The following is a 24,352-nucleotide window of genomic DNA, read 5'->3' on the forward strand; positions in this document are numbered from 1 at the left end:
GATCAGCTTCTTCAGCCTAAAACTGCTGGTGGGAGAAGAATGGTTAAAGGAGCCGTCCCTGAGTTATTTCAATGGAACAACTTCTGTGTTCAGCCTGAAAGAGCCAGTGTGTGGGAAGGAGAGAGCAGGCCAGAGCCAGACAGCCGAGCAACTGATCGGCCTGTGCAGTGCACTTCTGCAGATCACGATTATTGCTCTGTCCCAGAACAAGCTGGCAATAAATGAAAACGACAAAAGAAGAAATAAAAACGCTAATAAACCAGATCGAAGAACCGGAAATCCAATCTACCTTTGGATTACAAAGGTTCGCAGGGTCTGATGACGACATCCGATTTTACACAAGGTAAGCTTGTACACCGCAACGAACCTTTTTCTTTTTAAAATTTGGGTTACTCACCCCACCTCTGGTTTGTTCATTAAATATGTCTGAACTCAAAAATACAATAAACAAACTTACATTTCGTCTTAAAGTCACACTTATTAGGTCACATGCGTCATTGTTCAGAAGTGTTTTGTATTTGCTGAACCTGCTGCGCTATATGGAAAATAAAAAGTATGTAATGTTACTGAAAGTATTTTGCATTTTTTCTAACATAAAATACAAGAATTAATACAATCTACTGCCGTAGTTTCAAAAGATTTTCAACTTTCTAAATTACATTTTTTGGAGGCTTGGCGGTCGTAAATTATTTCCATTCTTTAACAGGTAAACGTTGTGGTTGCTTTATCCACTTTTGCATTATTAAAATTAATCTGCAATGTTACTGTGTTGTGTACCAATAGATTTGCAAGTTATGGTCACTTCATGATGATCTGGGGGCTCATCGAACCTTCTGTCCACAAAATGATTCTCTCATCAAGAGCCAGAGCTGTTGTCTATGAATGTTGTCATGAAGGGTCATTTGGTAAATAATGACAATTTTAATGCAAAGTTTCTCTGAACGTTGCATTGAAAGTCCATCAAAAGTGCCAACTTTGCATTAAAGTGTCATTATTTACAAAATAATACAAAGTCGGATTCTTTATTAACCGGTGTTTGTCTCCACCTGGCGGCTGAATCAGATTATGCATGTTTGTTTTTCACCTCTACTGAAATTTCCAGCTTCTGTTTGTGGCTTTTAAAGTGAGTTCGTTATTTTGCCTTTGGGCTTGAAGGAAACAGTGTGAAGGAAAGTAGCATACATGTAAGAGGAGATGTGTCTAGCCATTGTTGCATGGTTTTTTGTGTGTTTTTTTTTTCTTTTAGTAATGCGAAGGTAAATGAGTATTTCAGGGCGTTGCCAATAATCAGGCCGACATGCCTGAAGTTGTGTGCTGGGTTCCACGGTAAAAATGTGTCTCTGCGCCTCCCGCCTTCCCTAACATTTGCATTCAGAGCAGCACAGCTCCTCCCTCATGTTTCAGGTTATCCTTCACAAACAAGTCACTCCTCCAACCGGACTTTCCTACCCAGTCTTCCCAGCTGAGGAGGAAATCAGTCGGTGGCGAATCACCAGTTTGCAGACAGAGACACCCCACGGAGGAGCTCTTTAGAATCCTGCGTGTTGATTTTTTTTTCCTCACTTCGTGGACTCTCCCAAACTTTTTTTTTTTTTTTTGCTGCAGCTTCGGTTGTTTTCCTTTCGGTCCGAGCTGCTCTGCTCCAACGTTTTGAGTCAACATGTCTCACCACACGACCCAGAAGTTTCACACGTACAAAACGATGACGTCCGAGCCGGTTGTCCACACGACGCAGAAGATTCACACGTACAAAACGTTGACATCTGAGCCGGTGGCCACGCAGGTGTTCTCGACCAGGTCGATGTCACCGGCGTCTCCGCTCCCACAGGTCTCTCCGGTGTCTCCGGTTTCACCGATACAGTTGTCTTCGGTCTCTAATGTGACTACGCTGCCGGTTACCGCGATGAACGGCTCCTACGGGACAATGCGGTACCTGGTTCCGGTGCAGCAGGCCATGCCCCAGCAGAACTACGTGTTCATGCAGCAGCCCATGATGCAGCAGCCCGTGTTGCAGCAGGCCGTGGTGCAGCCCATGGTGCAGCCGATGGTGCAGCCCATGGTGCAGCCGATGTACCTGCAGACTCTGCCCCGTGTGAGCAACAGCAGCAACCATGCGACTGAAATTATCTACCAGCAGCAGCAGCAACAGAATTTTATTACTGAGGTGAGCGCTTCCGTCTTTCTCCCTATAAAGAGAGAATCACTAGAAAATCAAATGTTGCTCTGAAAACTTTCAAACATTCGGCCTAATATTTGTTAGTTCGAGCAAAAGTTTAAAGGGAACATGAATGATTCAAACTTGCAGTTTTTGTTTGTGATTTAAGGTACATATTTGAGTATAAAAAATGATCTTGATCAAATGTATGGCAACTTTAACAAACTTTTACTGCTTTGGACTTTGACTTATTTCGATGAACTGACTAAGAAAAGTGGAGCACATTTACGTCACATGCAACCTCAAATCATGCTGCCTTCACTGTCCTGTAAAGAGGGAAATCAAATCTCTTGCTGATGTAAATCATTTTTAAACATGAGATATTGGCCCTATAAGTAAAACTATGTATAGTAAGTAAACAGATCCTAATGACAGATGTCATAAAAATACCAAAGTCTCAAATACAGGTTTAATATACACTATTTTCTGAACATTTTGCAATTTATTTCCCTTGGTTGTGGTTCCAATCTCTGTTTTAGTCAATCTTTTTAAATACAGACAACTATGATCTTTGAGCATCTTCCTGTTGATGCATTTTACTTTTTAAAATCGTAACCGATGTTTATTACCATCTTTATCCCCGTGTTTGTGTGTTTTGTAAAGGTGCAGGGACGTGGCTGGTGTTTGTTTGGTCATGTGATAGTAATGCGTAGGATTGTGAGGGGTTTAACTGAAGCAGAGGAATGTCAGCCAGGAGTGTTGTTGTTTCATACTTTTGTAGTTTTTTTTTGCCGTCTTTGACCAAACTTGAACAAGGACAGTTTTGGATCCACTTTGACAACTGATGGATTGAGTAATAGTTGACATAATATCAAATCGAGCTGATCTGCAAGGAAATGTGCTTATGCAACTTCAAAAAGTAAAACGAATAAATATGAGGTTTCTCAGATTTGATTTAATTTGATCAAGAGTCATGACCACGTACGAAAAGAGTGACCAAACCAGAGATTGGAACCACGAGCAATGGAAATGAATTGCAAAATCTACAGAAAAGATGCTGTTAAGTATCAAAATTCACAAATAACTGGACATAAATGGCTAAGTGGTTAACACATGGCAATGATATGGTAGTAAGGGAGAAAACCCTGGGTATAAAATGGGTTTGTAAATTGGAGAAAAGGCAAATTGATAAACAAAAATAGCAATTCTAAATGTCATTGAGACGTAGAGGCTCTGGTCAATTCATGTTAGCTCCGTCTGCTAACATGGAACCAGAAATATGAGAGGGTCCACATTGCAAACCATAAGTTTGAAAAGTAGATACTAATGTCCTGGAAGCCATGACTACAGTAAGATAGTTGAGTACAGAACAAAACGAGGAAAGTGTAAAAAAGTGAAGGGATAAAATAACCAACACCCAATCTGGCATATTTCAGCAACCATTCCAGACTCTAAGTAAACAGAAAGAAGTCTCAACACTAAAACCAATTATTCTTTAAGCTTTGTATGAATAGTAATGAATTCCTTTTGTCTTCAAATTCCAAGTTAGACAGATCAACAGAAACCCTCCCATAAGTCTAGGGTTTCTCTAAGAAGCCACTATTGGTGCAGATCATGAAATGTGTTATAGCTCAAGAAATACTCTTTATTTACACATCCAGTCGTTTGTATCTCATTAAATCAGTGGCACCCACAGTTCTGAAGTATACCTAATAGTGATCATGTTACTTCAGAGTTTGTAGATTTGAAATTCAGAGAGATTCGTTGTTTGGTTGTTTTTGTTAACTTGTTCAGTCAAATTTAATAGTTTCTCGACTCTCGACCAAATAATCAAGGTATGTTATGATGCAGTGTTTGCATTTCTGAAGAAAACCAAAAGCAGCTTAATGAACTAAACCATTATTTTTGATTCTCCTATTATTTCAGTTCACTCTTGGGCTCCTAATAGCTAGTGGCTTCTTGTTAAACTGTTTATAACGTCATTTGTAGCAGCTTGAACATGTTTGACTCTTGACTTATGATCCTAGATGTCTATGGTGATTGTGTGTCATTCTTCACTGTCTTCACTTTTCTGTTGTATTTGTTCTTATTTTAACAAGTAACAACTGTACTTGTAAATCATTATGACCTAGTTATTGAGACTAGAGTATGCAAGGCTTCCTGGTGGACTGGTTTCTCTGTTTTTCTCAACCAGGTAAATAACTGGCAAGCAGCTCGTTTTAAGAGCTGATTCTGCTGCTTGACCTCTTGTTTTGTTTTCATAAATCAGTTTGGGCTCACACTGAGCTGTCAGACATCTTTGTTTATTAGTTTGCCAGTCATGATCTGTCACAGATGTCAGGGAAGACAGAAATGCGGTGCAGGGCTGAGGCCTCAGACAGGCTGTGGCGCTGTGGGAATGTGTGCTATGTGGCACCAGATTCTCAGTTCTCACACCGGGCTCTGACTTTTCACAGCCTAGAGCACAAGTGTCAAACTCCAGTCCTCAAGGGCCGCAGTCCTGCAGGTTTTAGATGTGCCACAGGTACAAAACACTGGAATGAAATGGCTTAATTACCTCCTCCTTGTGTAGATCAGTTCTCCAGAGCCTTAATGACCTAATTATTCTATTCAGGTGGTGCAGCAGAGGCACATCTAAAAGCCCTTGAGAACTGGAGTTTGACACCCCTGGCCTAGAGTATCTGTCACAAGATACTCTAGGCCAGATGAACAGAAAGCAGATGACGTAAAGGTCCGCATACCTGCAGATGTTTTGCTAATTTGCATATAAAACAAACTCCCGCAGAGTGTGAGCCTTCCAGGGTTGAACTTCTGGGTTTTATAACTCATAAATGAAGGGTTGTTAAAAGACATGCTACACGTCTTTAAGATTTAAAAACATGGCATGGCTTTGTTTGAATCCATTGTAGTTTTGGTTGGATGTTTAGAGGCGTATCTTGCTGGAAGTTGAACTTCCACCCAAGTCTCAAGTTTTTCCCGAAGGAATGTCCTGTAATGGTTCTTTAGTATTCAACATTTCACCAGCACACCTTTGTCCACATGTTTTATGTGCCCCCTACATGGCTTTAAGCAAACTTTGAACAGGTTTTTGCTTGCCACATTTCAATAAAGGCCAGATTTTTGGAGTGTCCAGTTAACAGTTGCCCTGCCAACAGATTCTTCAGCTTGATCTAATCATCTCTGCAGCACCTCCAGAGTTAGCATGAACTTCTTGTCTGCTTCTTTAATTAATCTGTGTGCCTTGCATTTCCTTTCTGTACTCTTTCCATTTTTCAAATAATCAGTAGCAGCGGTGTGTACACTTTTGAAACTGCATTAATAGGGTGCAAATTTTTTGTTTAGCGCTTCACCTGTTTTTTTGCTGACTTTGGAATTGGTAATTTACTTGGCTATTTTGTAAACTTTCAGTTAAATAAAGTTTGACATCTGTTTTGAAGGTTTGGTTATGAACTGTTAAAGAATTCTTTAAGTAGTTAAGATGTTTATATCCATTCTCTTATTTTAACGCAGTATATCATGCAGGTAGGTGTGAAATAAATTTGACCCTGTTAAGGGAGATGTATTGTCCCACATTTTGTTATTGACACATTGTGTTCATCAACATGGTTGAATTTAGTGTTTTAGCATAAGCTTTTGCCAAGTTTTTTCTTGGTGTAGCAACTAATGTTTATGAGTGGCGCATTACTAATTAGGTGACTTCTCAATGCATTGGTTGCACAGGATTCTTTTAGGAGTTTAAGTGAGTGGAGTAGATTTGGACACCTTAATTTTCAATTTTTTTTCCCCACAATTTTCACATTGTAAGCAATCAAACATTCTCCAGCCTCCTTCTGATTTGCAATCATGTGCGTCTTTCTGGTGGTTTGTCATATAAAATACTTTTGTTAGGACACAACCATTGAGAACCAAACAGGAGATCGCCTTCCGATGGAAACTGTTCCCTTCTTTTGCAGGGTGAACACTGCTGAAGCAGAAAGAGCTCTGAAATACCTTTAGATTAACATTCTGTCCCTCCCTACAGTATAATGTTACTTCATTAATATAAACTCTCATCGATTGTGCTGCCGGTTAGAGTTTCTGCTTGTTTTCTTGTTAATGGCACCAGTCTGGTCCTGAATCTAAGTTCTTGCCGGTTAACTTGTTGTTACTCCGCTCATGATTTCACAGAGGTTTACAGAAGACTCCTGCTGCAGGCTGTAAAACATTTGAATCATATCAGCTTCTCCATGTCTTCCTCTTTTGCCTTTATGCATAACTTGGCTTTCTAAGCAGTAACTTCCTTAGTTACTGATTTGCTTATGTTTGGTTTTCTGTGCAGTAGACTATTATCAAGGTATTTGAGGTGCTTTTTTTAATCATGAGTAATATGTGCCACACCCTCTGTGACTCTGCTGCAGCTTACATTTGTAACACACATGGCAGCAGCTTGCCACAGTGCAGTGATTAAATCTGCTTTCTGTGTGTTCAGCTCCTTTCTCTTTGACATGTGGATTTTTAAGCATATTGCATAATGTTCTGTCTGAATTTAGTTTTTAAGGACACCGTTGGAATCAAACCTGACATCGTATTTCCAGTGTAAAAAATAATAGAATTGGTTTATATTTCCCCTTTTAATGAGTCACGCTAAATACATACATTATATAATATAATTATTTAGAATAGAATAATTTATAATACAGTAGAGCACTGTCATCATAGATGAGAAATATGAGGATTATAGTGAGCTAACCTAAACAAAAAAAGAATCCGCTAGGGATGGCAGGGCAATAAATCAATTGCAAGATATTGCAATAGACATGTGATCAATATCAATATGCCTTATAAAATATTCAATAATTTCACTGCACTTTGATCCAGAACCGCATGGCATTCTGGGGGATGTAGGCAGAGGAGAGGCTTTAGCAAGGTGCCATCTACTAACTCACTCACTTGTTTTTGTGAAGCAGTTTAAGGCCACAGTTCCTCATAACCACTTAAAAATAAAAAGAAATGGCATGAAGTGAAAACTGTAGATAAAACAGGAAAGGTCATGCCAACAGTTTGGCTGTATTTCAGATATTAAAAACAAAAAATGAATCAATAATTATTTATATTGACTAATATGAATTACGTATGTGGTGGTAAGTTTTTCTAGCCTTACGGTCCATTCCTGCTGTAGTGGAGACTTGTGGGTATAGGAATGGTATATCATGTCATGTCATATCAGGAGGTGATTGTGGCTTACAGCTGGCTTTTTGTTTTGCTCATACCTTCAGAGTGACATCAGGGTAGAAAGACAGGCATCAACACCTGCTTCACTGACTGTAAACACCAACGTCTGTGCATTATTACAATGTTGTCAATGGTTTGATATGTTTTCTGTTTTTTAAGTCATGAAAAAATGTAGAACAGCTTTTTCTTTCAAGCATCTCATTTCTTTTTGGAGGTTTTTAAAAGCTGCAGGTTTAACCTCATTGACAGACGGGATCAAATCCGACTTATTTTAATATTGACCTCTTCTGTTTGCATATTTCCTTATTAAACTCAAGTACTTGCAATAAAATCAGCCTCTTATGATTTGTCTTATGTCATAGCCCATTAATTTTACTGTGAAATAAAATTAATTACATAGTAAAAGATGCCTTTGGATATTCTTTTTACATTAGAAACCAGTAAAGTCCTAATTTCTGGGCCTGATGTCCTAAATGATCTGATTCTCTTCTGTCTTCTTTTTCTGGTTGTTTGTTCCAGACGGACGCTCAAAGCAGCCATTCAGTGTTCAGCCAGCCGTCCAGTCCCAACAAGAGCGAGGCAAGCATGCTGGAGGTGGAGCAGGAGGAGGTGAGCAACCTAACAGATAAACATAAAAATATACCATGAACCGCATTGAAAAGCCTGATTGGTGAAAAGGGAATACACAGTGAAGGAAAACCATGGAATTGAAGTATTTTATATGTCTGGATGAACATTGGTTTGTAAAATAGGAGCACGGAGCATTGCATGTTTGCAATTTCAGACTGTATGCCCTGATTTTCTTCCTATTGTTGCTAATTACAGTTTACAGAAAATAAAAAAAAGTGCAATAACAATTATTATTATTGCACAATTACACACAGTCAGGTCAAAGTTTTGACATTTTTCCATAGGAAGCTACGCCACAAAACATTATTGCTAAAAAAAATCTGGTTGTGCAAGCATGTTAATGGAAAATTGAGTGGAAGGAAAATGTGTATAAAACACAACAAGCAGCACTTTTCACAAATATATCTTGAGCCGTAACTGTCCCGTCTTTATGTTAATCCACTACAGAACTAGAGGTGTCAGAAGTGTCCTATCTGGGCTAGGGAGAAATAGGATTGGACTAGGCCTGTCACAATAACAAATTTTGCTGGTCAATAAATAGTTCCAGAAATTATTGCGATAAACAACGTTTTTCTTCTGACACCATTTTCAACTAATATATTGATAATTGCATAATAATGCCAGTTCAATTTCTCAAAGACAAATAAACTTTAATTTTGTACAGAACATTTCAAATTGGAACTGGAAGACTTCTTCAATATCAAAAATAAAACACTACAGCCTAACACTATAAAAAAAAGACATAGAAACCACACACAAGTGAGTCAATAAATAAAATGGGTTAAGATGTTTCTTCAAACAAAATTGCAGTTCACAAAATATTAATCATCAGAATGGAAATTATTAGACCTTATTTCAATTCATCATGAGATTGATTAATTGCTTATTACGACAGGTTTAGATTTGTCAGTGGTTGAATGTGCTCTTATCAGATGAAAAGAAATGTTGAATTTTACCATTCAGAATCATTAGGATTGTATAGAAATAAATGGCTACAATGTTATTTTGCTGAAATAAATTAAGTTTTCGAAGGTTTTTTAATTTATTCAGACACACCTGTCAACAAGAAGCCCTTTGAATTTTAATCCCAACTTTAAGTTGCAATTTTCTTTTCTTCACTGTTTTCATAAAACTGGGTTAGAAATGCTAAACGTTTGGAGGATCATTTCAATGCACACTTGAACTCCGAGAAGAGTCTTACATCAGCATCAGCTCTCCTACAAGTTGAAACTGCACCAACAGACGCTTCATGTTAATGAGCTCAGGTGAGCGTTCTGCAGTCCTGCAGATAAATGAGCCAGCAGCTTGTTGCAACAAGTTGAATGTAGCTTTTAAAAAAAATAAAAATCAATTGGGTCATTGGAAACTGAAAGAGTCTCTTTTTCTACTCTGTGTCTGAACTGCTGCAGCTCAGAGAAGAAATGTAACTGTGATAATTAGAAACAAATTAAATTTCTAATGAAGCTGGGAAGAGATATTACACAAACATTTACTTGCCACTCCCATGAAACCAAACAGCTAACGGTTGAAATTTACCCTGGAATTACTCAGAGTGACTGTATCAGTCAACATGATCTCAGGGGGTGGAGAGCTAATCCAGTCTGATATTAAAACGCTGCCCAACCTCTAAATTGTAAACGATTATTTGGAAAGGAAATCACCCTACAACAAATCTGTTCTACGTAATAGTTAAATAAATTGTTAAGGAATTAGACTGGAAGTGATTATGAGCCAGACATCTGGGTCTGTAGGAGCATAAATGAAGTTTTGCTTGACATAAAATTCCAAAGAAAGCATTTGGCGGATACAGAACATGACTTTGAGGCGGGAGAGTCGTGTGTAGTCTTTGTTTGAGACTTCAGAGCTGAGTGTGCAGCCTCGCCCTCCTTACTCCACATTCACACACTTAGCCCCACTTTGCTCTCAATCACAGGAACTCCTACTGTTGCAAGGATGAGTGTCAAAACCGGGGCGTGTCTGGCTGTGTCCCAGAAGCCTTTGCGATAGGCGGGGAACATTCCTTTGATGTGAACCTGCAGCGTCGTGTATTTAGCAGGGAGGCTCTTTGATTTATGGTGTGTCTGTGCCATTTGACTTGGCACAGCCGGACAAAAGTCTAAGCTGCGTTCACATGAACAGAGGAGGAGTAATTACCACTGCTGTGTCACTTTGGACCTCTAACCTGCTGTCTAGATGAGAGGGAGGGAACGCTTGATCAGAAGAAACATGTCCTCTGGGCTGCTGTTGAGAGCTTTCTTTAACTGGAAATCCTAAAGTTTGCTCAAAATCAGTGAAAAAAAAGAAGAAAAAACTATAATCTTTTGTCAATATTTAAATGTTAATAATATCCATTTTTGAAGTAAATGTTTATAACTATTCATGCTTTTAAACATATATCTGTAACTGTTGTTTGACTTTCTTTTACTAAACTCAAAACAAAAAATGCATAAAAGGCCATGTCTTTTTTGGTGCGTTTTATAGACTGAAAAAAGTGGGAATTTTTAGTTTTGATGTATTACACAGAAAAAAAACAGATCAGACTTTCCATTGCTTGACCTTCTTATTATCAGTTTGAGATGCCTGAGGGGAAGAAAATGTCTAATTTTGATAACTGGTCGGCTGATTAGTGGATCACTGTATAGTTATACCTATACCCTGCAGTATAATTTATGATAATATGCCCATAAAGAAACTAAGGTTCCCAGCATTAAGATACATTTTCCACTGTAATTGTGCTTCTTGTCTATAATTTTATGATGGACAAAAAAGGAAATGTTTTTAAACTTTGCTTATCTTATTTGCATACAATCAGCATATTTTTATAAACAGTGATGCAGCAGATTACTTCCTACATGCTTGAAATGAGTTTCTATGCTACAATAACAGTGGAGTCCTTTTTATATTTTGTTTTTCTCCTCTGAGTTTGACCTGAATGTTTCCAGTGAACATCAGCAGAGGGCCTGACTCTATTTTATTAATAATGTGAGAGTTTCTGCCACCCACTGGAGCAGCGTTTTGACTGGAAATCCAGAAACGGAGGCTTAAAAAAGAATTACTCGCCAAAAAAATAATTGTTTAACTTGCCTGACAGCAAATCAGAAACAATATTTTAATAAAAAGAACAAAGATGTATTATTTTGTGGAAAATGGATATGTGAATCTTTGTAGATATCAATCAGTCAAGTTTATTTGTATAGCTCATTTCAGCAGCAGTTTGAAATGCTTTACATAATAAAAACAAAAAAAAATTACAAAAAAAAAAACGCCAAATGGATATAAAACAAAAATGGCTTTGCATGTTAGCCATGTATTTTTTTTAGGGTTGATTATTATAATTTTCTTGGTGTAGAGATATTTATTTATCATTGGCAACGATAGCAAGATCTAGATTAGCCCAGTCTAAAAGACAGTGCTTGTTTGATTTGCTCATATAGATTTTGGAGCTAGCATGTTAATATTTGTCCTGCACTGTTAGCTGTGTAATGTTCATACATTTCTACCCGAGTCACCTGCCCCAGTAGTTGGCCAGCGTTGTTGTGAAGGACACAATGTATGATGTATGAAAATCTCCAGTTTCTAGGGTGTTACAATATTTTATCTTTATTTTAGTAAATGAAAAGTCTCTAACAGCTACCCCTAATTTGGTTTTTATACACAGTTGACTGACAACTCACATGGGCATGTTGCCTGAAACATGCTCTGCTTCTGAATAGAGAACTAGGCCCTAATCTGGTCAGGAAAACTCTTGCCCTGTAATTGAACCCAATGATTCAATCCCTTTAATCATCTCCAGGTTCTCTGATCGTTGTAGGTTTCATTTTACCTGTGTGGTGTTTGTTCTTTCTTGTTAATTAGTACTTCAGAAAACGATTTTGCCTGTCTGGCCTCAGGCACTTGTCCTCTAGATTCTGTCAACCTTACAGCTAAATGTTTTGGGTGGTGATAAAATTTAAAGAAACTTGTTGCAGTGAAGCAGCCACACCTCTTAGTGGCTTCATAAGCAACAGAAACAGGGACTAGTTGTCAATCTGAACTACATTTTTTCAGTTTTCAGTTGTTTTTTTTTAAGCTTTTCACAATATTATACATCTGGAACCATTTCCTAGGCCTGTGTTGCTGTTGTGATGCTATTTTTACCAGATGTAGAAATATGTGGAAATCTCTTGACACTCCACATGTGTTTGTAATAAAAACAAAGCCTGAAACACGTTTGTGTTTGAAATGAGTAAAAAAGGATCAGCTCTGGTGAATTCCAGTTAGAGCGGAGGTGTTTAACGTCAGGGAGGACTTGGGTTTTGACCTCAGCTGTTTGAACACTAATGCTGTGCAAGAACAACTGTGACTCTTACTCCTGTGTTACGAACACACAACGGCAACCAACAAGGTGATTTACTGCTAGGATTGTGTTAGCTCCTATGTCAAAATGTGAGGCAATAGGCAAAAAATGGAGAAACAGATTTAATAGAGTGAACTGCATATTGCTGTAGTTGGCAATGTTTTTGCCTTGCAGCAAGAAGATCCTAGATTTATGGACATGGTCTGATCCCATACATTGGTTCTATCTGGGCACTCCATCTTCCTAGTCCAAAGTGGGCTCTAATTTATGTTTCTGATCTAATTTAGTTGGCTCTTTTGTAAACTTTCAGTTGAATAATGTTCAACATCTGTGTTGAAATTTTGGTTATCAACTGTTAAGAATTTTACAAGTAGTCAATATTTATTTTAATGCTCTTATTTTGAAATCTTTGAACACCGATGATCTGTTTTTTTCTCCTTGTGTTCTCTTTTGTTTTTTCAAACAAACATGCACAAAATAAAACAGACGATAGAGAGCAAGATATAAACATAAACACATTGTCAAAGAGCTTTATAGAATATGTAAAGTATAATGTCAAAGTTAAGTTTCTGCTCTAGGGTTGAATTCTTTCAATCGGAGAATTGAGATTAGCTATAACACAGAAAAATAGGGCCGGAGCCTGTACACAAAAAGGCTACTGCTAACTTTTAAATTCTACTATATAAAATAAGTTTTAATACTACACAGCTTTACTTCTACAATGTTTTTAAATTCGCAGAAGACTAATACAATCTTTCTATTCATATTGTCACACTCACATTTGCAGATGACAGAGGGCTGTATTTAATACATTGTCACAGCCCTTCCGTGTGTTTGGCCAGTTTTAGGAACAACAATCAGTGATTTAGAGTTGCATCTGTGGAACGGTTTTGTGCAGTAAGACCAGGTTGTCATCATCGTTCAAGCCTTCTTGAACGATGATGACTTTTGGAAAGTCTTTTCCAAAAGCAACACATGCCTGAATCATAATGACGATGAGTGATCTCTAAATGGAAGGTGTGGTGAAGCAGAAAAGCCAGAAGCATGCTGTACTCTGAATAACTGACTGTTTTACCAAAAGCTGCCTAAAATAAGATGCAAGCAGAATTGGAGCATAAAACCAGTGAGAAAGGTATCATTTGACTGTCGGCTACTTGTAAATAGGAGCTGCTAGTGACGTCCGCTAAATATGCCATGCAAATGTTTAACTTCTCCCACATAAAAACAAGTCCTTGAAAATCCAGTTGCAACTCACATTCTTTCACCTGATTGAGCAGATGAAACTGTGACAGATTGAGGTTACTGCCTGATCATTTTGTATTGTATCTTGGCCTGCAGTTATACGCTGCCATCAAGTTGCTACATGCCAGGGACACACCTGCGTGAGTTATAACCTCAATGACGGGCTTGATTCTGGTGCAGTAAAACGTGGACCTTATGCAGTAAAAGACTGTTATTGTTGATGAAGACTCAGCTTTAGGGTGGATATAGATTAAAAACAAGTCGGCACACATACGCTCGAGGAGAAATCCCATTGGTTAAGCACAATAATGCAGGGCCTAATCTGGCTTTCGGCCTGCTGTTTTCTTGTTTAGTCTTGAATATTAAATCCATTGAACCCTTACCCCTTCTTTTCTTAAAAACCCAAATTGACTCCCTGTCAAACTGTGACATTATTACATCATCTCTTTTTTTTTTTTAAGATGATTTTATGTCTCAGCAGCCTGTTCTCACGACAACGTTCAGCACAGCTATCTTAGCAAAGTAAACAGGAATGCTCAGACACATGGATTTTGACAGTTGCTTATTACTCAACTGGTAATCCCATAATCTGTATCCACCTTCACTTTTTTCCACACATCAAATCATTTCTAGGTCTGGATGTAATTTTTTAGGCAACCAGTGGTAAGCAAATTCATTAACGTGCATCATCAAGGCAGCCAATTATGAAGTTATGGACAGAATATCTGACCATTCTTTACCCTCCAAAGGATACCCACTCATACGGTTCATGCATCAGATATTTTAATAAAAAAAATCTTTCCATTTGATAGAACCTTCCTCTGACCAAACTGAAAACTGAACCCCTGCATAAAAGTATTTACAGAGATATTGCATAATAATAACAACTTATTTTGGCTTTAAATAAAAGCTATTACCTTCATCCTATTAAAATATGATTATGCCAATCATTATGATGCTATCTGATACATTTAGTTTTGATGCATAGTAATGCATGGAGTGGGTAGTCATATACAGGTATTTAGAAAAAAATCAGTATGTCAAGTTGTTCTTATTACTTCATTCATAAGTAATACAATTCATGTCAGTGCAGGCTGAAACAGTAAGTCATATTAAAATTTTTAACTAATGTTGAGACAGAATAAACACCTGATAAATTTAGTAAAAGTTAAGTAAATACGCATATTGTGGAGAGTATTATTTCTTCTTCTTGTTCTGATTCTTAGACAGTACAACTGAGAATCTAAAACTGGCATTACCTGGCTAATAGCTGGATTATCAGCGTGGATAGCTAGTCTGCACACTTGCTGCTCTATCCTGTTGGGAGGCCAGTGGAACTCTAGAAATACCATTAACTTAAGAAAATTGATGGAATGTCCTTCTGCATCACCTGACTTTTTGTTTTTAAACAAGCAAAAATGTGTAAGGCTACAAAATATATTCAACAAATTGTGATTTTTGCTGAGGATCTTTGCTAAGGTGCTAGCATAATGTTAGCTTGATCCCATTCCGACGTTTCTTGCGGATAATTTGGTTGACATGTTCTTTTTACATTCTGTTAATCATGTGATGACAGAGCTTAAAGAAGTAGATGCTAACCTGTTTTATAAACTGAGCTCTTTGCTTTGAACACTGTAATTACTAATTACTAGCTGCATAGTCTAAACATAAGTTGTGGACCAGTTCCAGATTGACTTGTGAGGCCTGTAGAAGCCTTTTAAAAAATATTTTTACTATCAAACTGCTGATAAGAAATGGGCAACTACCCTGCTTGAGGATGATAATGCAGCTGCAGCAGTCTGTAAATGCTTAAGAGAAAACCTTGTGCTCTGTCAGTGTTTAAGAAGACTCAGTTTAAAGCTGTCACACTTTGTTTAAATACTTCTGCTGACAGATCAGTCGCTTTAATTGGAAGTAAGGGCGACAGCTGCTGACAGATGTCTACTTCTCCTTGAGCTTATCTCTGCTGCAGTGAGGAGTGTCCTGCAGTGATTTCAGTCACATCGTTTAGACTCCAGGATTATCTGAGTTTGGTCAACTGAGACCCACAGCAGCTTACTATAACTCTTTTTGTTTCTGCTCCGCTATTTGTTTCCCCATTCCTTTGGAGAGCTAAATTACAGGGCAGTGAAACAGGATGTCACTTTGTGGTGAGGAAGGGAACACAGAATGTCATGTTTATAATTTTTATAGTCTGGAAATAAATCTTTCAAATGTTTTTAATTGTTTTAAAGCCAGCAATGGATCACTATGGTAGATTTACAGCTTTGCCTCAACTGGAAAGTCTTAATGATTTTTACAGGTTCTCAATAAACATCCAATCAAGTTAGTGTATAGCTAGCTTTACAAATTTACTCTTGGCTAATTAACTTAATAATTGAAAGATTGCCTGTATGAGTGGTGATGCAGTAACAGTTTTTCACTCTAAAATTCAGCAGTGGTGCTTTTTACTCTTACTCCATATTTTTGGTGCAAGGTGCAGTTGCAGCCACATAGTAACATGATACCTTAATCCTATTCTGCAGGACGTTTTGGCTCTCAAAGCTGCTAAAATCCACTGGGGTCATTTGATTTTCTAAAATAAAGCTGGTGGGCTAATTAAGTATTTGTATATCTAGTTTTGCAGCACTAACTGTCTTTCTAATTTGGTTTTCCAATCTCTGTCACCTAAATGTTTTGTAATGTGATTCTGAAAAAGTAAACGGTTTTGTTGACAGCTGGTGCATGAAGAAGAGATCCATCACCAAGGTTTTGCTTGGTTGATTTAGAAAATCTGTAGATGTGAGAGACACTGAATTTGGCCCACAGCCTTATCTTGGAGTGGATTCATATTAGTGGTGCAACAATCACAACATGTCCATGTTTTCAATTCCTTTGATGCATGTTTGTCATTATTATTATTAGGGCTGCACGATATTGAAAAAACCCGATGTGATTCTTGTTTTTCTAAACCTTGCGACATGGAAAGAAGTGTTCTGTTTAAAAGTAACCACTGAATAATTAACATGCCATCTTAGAAAACGGTTTTCTTTCTAGAAGCTCCTTGCACCATTTGTGGTTTCTCTTCAGTTATTGTCGTTGACACAGCAAATATGTGGTCCTTTGTCCCTCTGCACCAGCTACCACACCGACAGTTTATCTTTGATTTGTTTGCTTATTTATTTATGAACTTTTTTTAAGTGCGCATCAGGGTGGTCTAGCCTAAAATTGTTCTCCAGCCACCAGCCAGTTCTCTGTCCATCTCAGAGGAATATATTTTCTGATATTTAGACATATTCCCGCAAACTCCATAAATGTTGCTCCATTTTCTACAACATAGTCAGACATTTGCTCAGAGGGCTTGTTTTTAGATTTTTGCTGAAGTAAATTTGTGTATATATACATATATATATATATATATATATATATATATATATATATATATATATATATATATATATATATATATATATATATATATATATATATATATATATATATGAGCCCTTCAAGTCAAATGGGTCACACCTGTGTTACTCAGATCACTGCATGTATCTTTAGCATTTAGCTGCTTTGGTGCATGTTAAAGGCTGTACCCGTGTAATTCCTGGAAAGATGATCCTTGCAGCACAGACAAGGAGCCTCCTGAAAGGGCTTTTTTTGGTTCATTGAACTTTTTGTCTTCTGACCTTTTTAAAAAGTTTTAAGCAGAAATCTGACAACTTTTTATTTCCCCCTTCTATTGTCTCTGTTTGTCACTTGCAGAGAAGTAGTTAAAGTTGTTGCAATGAGAATGTCATGATGAGAAACTTGTAACTAAACTGGAAAAGAAGGCAAATTTATTTTGATAAAAAGCTGTCCTGAGCATCCTGACTGAAACACCTCATTGACACGGAGATATTTTGATGTATCCCAGCACAAAGAAGCTCACAGAGACTCTAACAAAGAGCTTGTGTGGAAAGATGACTCCTCCCCTCTTCAATAACAACCTCTAGTGTTACTTGGGCACATGAAGTTCTGAGAGCCAGAGTCGCAACGGAAGGTCCCCTGTCCCACAAACTGTGGGACAGGGGACAAAATCTGACTTTTGAGTTTTTGGATATAATTTGTTCTCAATCTGGAAAGAAAATGATGACATTTTACATGTCTTTGAGAGCTGGGCCAGATATTACCTGTCTGATTTCAGTCACCAGCAAGCAGCTGGTATTGTTTCTTATTGATATTTTACATGACTATTGTGTTGTTGCTCGGTGGGGCAGTTGGTTGCACTGTTGACTTGGAACAAAAAGGTCCAGGCTCAGATTCCTGCCTTGTATCTTTTTAACCATAACCTGCATAGCAAATATAAAATGTCCTCCTGCTGACAAAATCTTTTACTCCTTACATCTTCCGCTGTCTTAAGTCACCTACCTGCTGATAGCATTAGAGTTTAGTTTAAATTTGTCTTTCAAGATATGTTTAGGTTTAATTTAGTCAGGATTCCATCACAAAAAAGATTCTGTTCCCAGGCCAAGACTTGAACCTGTATAGCCTTGCGTTGTATAAGTAAATGCTGCTAAATGTGCTGTGAAGCTTCAATGAATTCCACACTGTCTTTTTTATGTGTATGTACTTGTGGTTGTTTAATATCATAGAATTATTCATGAGTTTTAAGAAGAAAAGAGACTAATAAAATGTATGTGTGCATAAGACCTCTGGGCCATAAACGTTATTCTGTTGGCAAACCTGTTTGTTACAGTTCAATGGAGATATAGTTGTAAAGAAAATACATTTGTGAGATAAGTAGCAGAGTTGAGTGTGTGGACTGAACCCTTTTGAACACTTACCAGATCCTCTGTGCTAGTGACAAAGAGCTAATTCAGCTGTTGACTTTTGCTTGGTGTTATCAGATTAGGTAAATGAAATCAGGCCCTAAAAGTGGAAATTAGTGATTGTCACTGGTTGTTGAATCACACTGAGCTCTGTGTTGATATCTCCTCTAGTGATGACAAGTATTGTTGCAATAAAGGAATAAAAAACAAAATGCACATTTTCTTATTTTTTTGAGACAAGCTAAACATGTGGTGTTTTCGTAACTGACGATCCGTTAGGTTCAGTTCGATTGGGGACCAGAATTGCAACAGAATCTGTTCCCCCAAGCCTGTGGTGGCGCTGCCTCAAGTGAAGCTTCACTTTATGCTTTATGTTGCCCTTCATCAAAAAGCATAAAAAATGGAGTGGCGTCAGATTTTAGCGGTTGTTAGACTTCTCTTTTGTCTTTGCCAAAAGACCACGAGTCATTTCCCCCAGTAGCATTAGACTCATTCCTTCATTTGGCTGTTTACCCAGAATTCCCTGCGCTGTAGCCTGCGTCCTACTTTTGGAGCCGTCTCCGTCCCGCTTGCCATTCACACATGCATTCAAACCGCACCAGAGTTCACTTCAGGGTCCGTATCAGAGTTTCATTTTCACATTCAATCAATGTCCCAAACTTTTCAGGCAAACGAACTACAGCGCAATTAAAGCTGACTAAACACGGTTTTTGATTTTCATTTTAGAACTGCTGTTTTTGATCCTGTTAACCTTAAAGCTTAGATAAAGGTAAAGAACACAGATGTACAATGTGCACTATTGTTAGGACTGACACCTACTGGTTGGTCTGGTTGGATAACAAGCTCTCACCCTGGATCTATTTAGTGTGCGGACTGGTTCATGATTCCTCTTTATCTCCACTCTCCCTTTTTCTACGGGTATGACAGGCATGTGTGTGAAGCTGACACACCCACCTCCATGTACGCTGTCCGCCACGTAAACAGGCTTTGCTTTTTACACCTCTGCTGTTTGCATTTGCTCCAAACCATGTAAGAGACGCTCTTTTTCAAACCTGACACAGCGACCTCTGAGCTCTGCAGGATTCTAAACCAGCCTGCAGGTTTTTATACCACGTTCTCTGCAGCCAGTCAGATACCACAGCCATGTGTCATGGGAGTTTCTCCCATTGCTACCAAGCCCTTGTTCAAACACTGGGAACAGGTTCTGTTTTGATAGCATGATACAATAACCTTCCCAGGTGTGGGAGTCGGCTTGTGTAAAATATCTTTTTAGTTGTGGGTAATTATTTGCATTCACCTCCATTAAAGCTTCATCAGGATCTTTGATGTGGTTTTTGACTGGTTCTAGTCAGATACTCTAAATGGACAATTTGTTTCTGATTGGATAGCCACAGCTTGGCAGGCAGTGCCAACGAATCAGTATCCAGATTTTTTGTGTTTCGTCTGAATTTAGTTGGAGGACATGCGAATTGAAACAGGCAGGAACGTTCCTTACAGGTGTGCTGACTCATGATGTCATTGTTAGGATTTGCAGCAAGGAAAAAGTTTTGTCTTTAAATGAAGGAAACATGGTTTTAACATTTGTTAATTGCACTATGCCGATTTGCTGACTTTTTACAATCTTTGCTTTACCATTCTGCTTTAAATATCTCTAGATATTCAGCTCATTCCACGGTTCTTCAGTAAGATTTACATGTTGTTAGTGAGACTGAGATGATTGATTTGTCAACTATTTGTCCGTAGGTTTGGGATCTTGGTGACAGACCCTATGATGGTCATCATAGGGTTAGTATTAGTTTTTTTAGTTTTTAGTTTTCATCATTGTTAGTTTTCTGGTACATTTTTTTACATTTTAATTCAAACAGTGCGTGATGTCTGCAAGGTGCTTGTTAATATATTTTGCCATCATCTTACACCAGTGTATTTTATGTATGCATGAGTAGAACACAGCAGGCTTTATCACGAGACTTAAAGCAGGAAGCAGTTGGAGTTGGAAACACTCAGGTATTTTCAGCCACCTGATTGAATGGGTTGTGCCATGTAGAAATTCCTAGAATGCTGTTTCATTCTGTCCTCCCCGTAAACGGTTTCTGAAGGACAAAACTCAGCATCCCTGGTGTTCATCTCATCCAATCTCTGAATTTCCAGTTAAACAGAAACCTATTTCCTATTAAGGTGCAAGCCAATGCATCCATCTGCAATGCATTCCTGTGTAACATTAGCAAATTTACCTATATTGCACTGAAAAGTTGTCATAGTGTTCCGTGGGAACCCAACACGACGTTCAACTCATTCCATGAAGTGTGAAATTCTGTCTGGTCATTTTCCATCACACTCATGTGGAATCCTGTTGAACTGCTTCGGGCAGAAGCCTCGGATGTTTAAGAAGGTACAACCTCTACATTCTTTCTTCTTGCTGCATCATTAGTGCGAAAATTTGTATTGATAGTAAACAGGTTTGTCTAACACTTGGTAAATGAACTAAATCCAGTATTTGGAAACTGTGAGAGAAGTTCTGTAGTCAGTACTTAGGTGGTCTTTAGATTATAGATCTTGCTCTGTAATTTCTCCTATCTTCTGTTGTAGTGTAGAATAGTGTCTATACCTCAATCCTTGCTCTTTGTCAGCTGTTTCACATTCATTTAATCAGACTCCTGGTTTGCTCGTTAGATCTACCTCCATATTTATTTTTCTCCAGTCTCTTGTTTGTTTGCATTCACTTAATACTACATGTCTGAGAATTTCATTCCTTCTGCCTGCATTTGTGTCCTCCACCTCAACAAAAACTTATGACAGTTTGGACTTTTGAATTAAAAACTGAATGAATTAACGGACTCAAGCATTTGATCTCTTTCTTACTCTGCCTGAATAGTTTTCTCTCCAAATAAGGACAGTTAGAGAAACCACAGCAAATCACTGGTTTATCTGGTCTGTGCAGTAGTAAGACACCACTTGACTTTAATCTCCTAAACTCAACCACTAGGAATTAATAACTTTCAAGACTAATTTAAATGAGCAAAAATGTATTTTCTTGTTTCTTAAAAATGAATGAACATTTGCATAAACCCATATCATCGTTTTACTTCAAGTTTCATTCAAAAGTTGGCAATCCTTGTTAGTGAGGTTAGTATTATTTTAGTATTTAGCCAGTAAACAAACAAATAATTTGCAGGTTTAATGTGGGAACTTGTAACACATGAACTATTTAAAAGGAGGGGGACAGAAATATCTAAATGTTTCAAGCAAATGACGGTGCTTGACTTGTTTTTGTCTCTTGTGTATTACAGTTTTAATGTGTTGCCCTAATGTCGGTGAACTGATACTTAAATTTTTATATCTCACAGATAAAAGGGCCAGCCATAAACATGAGACCAATGTGTTTAGCTGTTTTTTGACAGTGAGAGAACCTTACGACAAGAAAACTCCTTCAGTTTAAAGTCTTGAAGGAGTCGCTGTGTTTTTTGTGGGAATGGTCTACAGCAGCTCTGCTCTTGGAATTTACATAAGTGATGATTAAAGCTGACTGGTTCACACGACTCTGTCGCTACATATTAAACTGACTCTGATTGTCCGTAGGTTTCAGTTTTATTGTGAAGCGTGGCGTTGGCTTGATTCATGGCTACATATTAAATTGCTGATGTATTCATTAGCTGGAAGCATTGCCTTCTACATGATTGCCCTCATTTTTATGGTTCTGTCTCTTTCTCTTTCACTAAAGTTCCTTCCAATGCGAAATTTTGCTTCCAATTGTACTTCAGCAGTTTTGGGAAAACCCTTTAAAATGACATCATGAGAGCGCTACTATGACAAGCCAAATCAATGAATCACTAGAACTAGAGGCTGCCAATTTTTACAGAAATGCCTCTGGATCTTTACCAATCTTCCAGATCTTCTTTGTGATTCCTTCAGCAACCATTTTCAAGTTGGCTTCTCGTTCAGAGATATTTTTCCCTCTGTTATGACTTTCACAGTGTAACTTGTAAGCAAGGATCTAATTAGTCTGACCAAAGCTCTGACCTCAACCTCTGGAATCCAACAGCTTGGGGGATGACCAGGAATGCAGACTGCTAGTCCTGACTACACATCAGTGACTGCTTAGTATTGCTCTTTTGAAACCGTAAATTCAAATCTCAGCAGTTGTTGCTGAGCTTCATGGAGAGTTTAAATGGATGAAGCAGCTTAAATATGGACTTTGAGTCATCCAGTCACAAGTCTACATACACTTATCACTGGCATGAATGCCATAATATTTTCAGTTTTTGTAAGTTTGGTCTATCTAAAAGCAAAAATTGTTATAACTCAGAGTAGATTTTCTCTAATCCACACAGAATTAACATTTACACACACCGGCTGCCACTATTTGGCCAAGATGCGGAGAAACATAATTGCTTTTCATGGCCAAGGTCCTGGGATAATTCTGGCTGCAGATTTGATTGAAGTTTTATGTGTGTTGCAGGACGACGTGAAAGTCGAATTGGAAGTGACCGAGGACGTGGAGGAAGAGGATTACCAGTCTGGTTCTGCAGTGGTTGAAGAAGTGGAGATTGTCAACATCATTCAGCAGAAAGCCCCGTCGGTGAAGCAGAAATTCTCCATGTCAGAGCAGAGAGAGACGCCGGAGCCAACGAAGCTGGACACGCGTTACTTTGGCGAACTGCTGGCAGATGTCTACAGGAAGAACTGTGATATCCACTCCTACATCTACGATAACGTGTCCAAGATCAGTGGACAGTAAGCGCAAGCACTCAGTCGTGATTGTGAATTAGATAATGTTTGCAAAAAATATATATACGTATATATATAATGCATTTTAGCGAGTCTTGATAAAGTAAACAAAGCACATTTCTTGACATTATATTCCTAAATTGAATAATTCATTTGAGAGACCCAGTGTCATGAGTCGGTATTCCTGTTGTGACGGTTTTGTGAAATCATTAGAATCATGGTCACAGACCAGTGTTTGCTTTTTAATTAACTTCACGCGTGGAGATAATTTTATATTCATATAGTAAAACTACTGAAACATAGTAACTCTGCAAAACACTGAAAAACATGGAGTTCAACAATTGGCTAAAATCGGTAAACCATTATCCATAAAAATTACATTTTTAATAAAACATTGCATTTTTCATAGGAAACTTGGTGAATCCAACTAAAGTAAACATACCAGACATCTACTTTTAATCCTTGGGATCATATTGTCATTTTGGCTTGAACTCACTGCAGACAACCTTTATAACCTTAGAGATGAGTTGATATCATTGATATCAAAGTTTCATTTTATTGACATCTAATGAAGCCGATTCCAAGTAAACAACCTGAGGGTTTGGCCACTTGCCTGCAGTGGTTCATCTGCAGCTTGTTCAAACAGGTTGGAGTCGAGTTTCAGTTGTTCCCGTCATTCAGAGTTTTACATAAGACTTCTGCAGACTCAGCAGGTGGTCTGCTATTTAAGTGTGGGGAATTTAGAGACGTAGGAGAAAAAGTCGGTTCTCTTTTAATGTTTGGGTGTCAAAAGTTGCAGCCAAATAGTTGGAAACCAAACACATTCATGAATTTGTTAGTAGACTTAAAGGACTCAAAAAAATACTTAGGGAGTGTACTTTAATTTAGTCAAACGTGACATTACATTTGTGGAAGTCTTACACTTTACGTCAAGATATTTAAAGCAACAAAAGTGAAAATATAAAACATGAAGCTTCAGAGACGGATGCATCACTCTTACGGTGCCGGGGGCCAAATCTGGCCTGCCATACCTTTTCATGTGGCCCTCTGGACTCTGGAGACCCTTCAAGATTACACCTGACATTGTCATGGTTCAAGTTCAGTTTTGCAGCAGAAATATAAATGTAACAGAGCAGAAACACATAAGTCATGAAATGACGATGTTTAAGTCATGGTAAGGATGCTTTTAGGTCAGACTGTGTTACAATGTTACAATGTTGTCTTAAACTTAATTTATGTCCAATTTTGATGTAAGCTGATATT

At 38.0% G+C, this 24,352-nt stretch overlaps 1 protein-coding gene across 2 annotated transcripts in view; it reads left to right on the plus strand.

Annotated features, from left to right (window-relative positions):
* The first annotated feature begins 1,424 nt into the window (after nt 1-1,424).
* pof1b (POF1B, actin binding protein) overlaps nt 1,425-24,352 on the plus strand; it is a 34,183-nt gene continuing 11,255 nt past the window's right edge. For both annotated transcript variants that reach the window (XM_023342431.1, XM_023342432.1), the window contains exons 1-3: nt 1,425-2,164; nt 7,886-7,975; nt 22,821-23,095. In XM_023342431.1, the coding sequence (XP_023198199.1) occupies nt 1,661-2,164; nt 7,886-7,975; nt 22,821-23,095 (869 nt within the window). In that variant the 5' untranslated portion in view covers nt 1,425-1,660. The remainder of the gene's footprint in view (nt 2,165-7,885; nt 7,976-22,820; nt 23,096-24,352) is intronic.

The sequence above is a fragment of the Xiphophorus maculatus genome, chromosome 11 (assembly GCF_002775205.1).
Source record: "Xiphophorus maculatus strain JP 163 A chromosome 11, X_maculatus-5.0-male, whole genome shotgun sequence".
Lineage (NCBI taxonomy): Eukaryota > Metazoa > Chordata > Actinopteri > Cyprinodontiformes > Poeciliidae > Xiphophorus > Xiphophorus maculatus.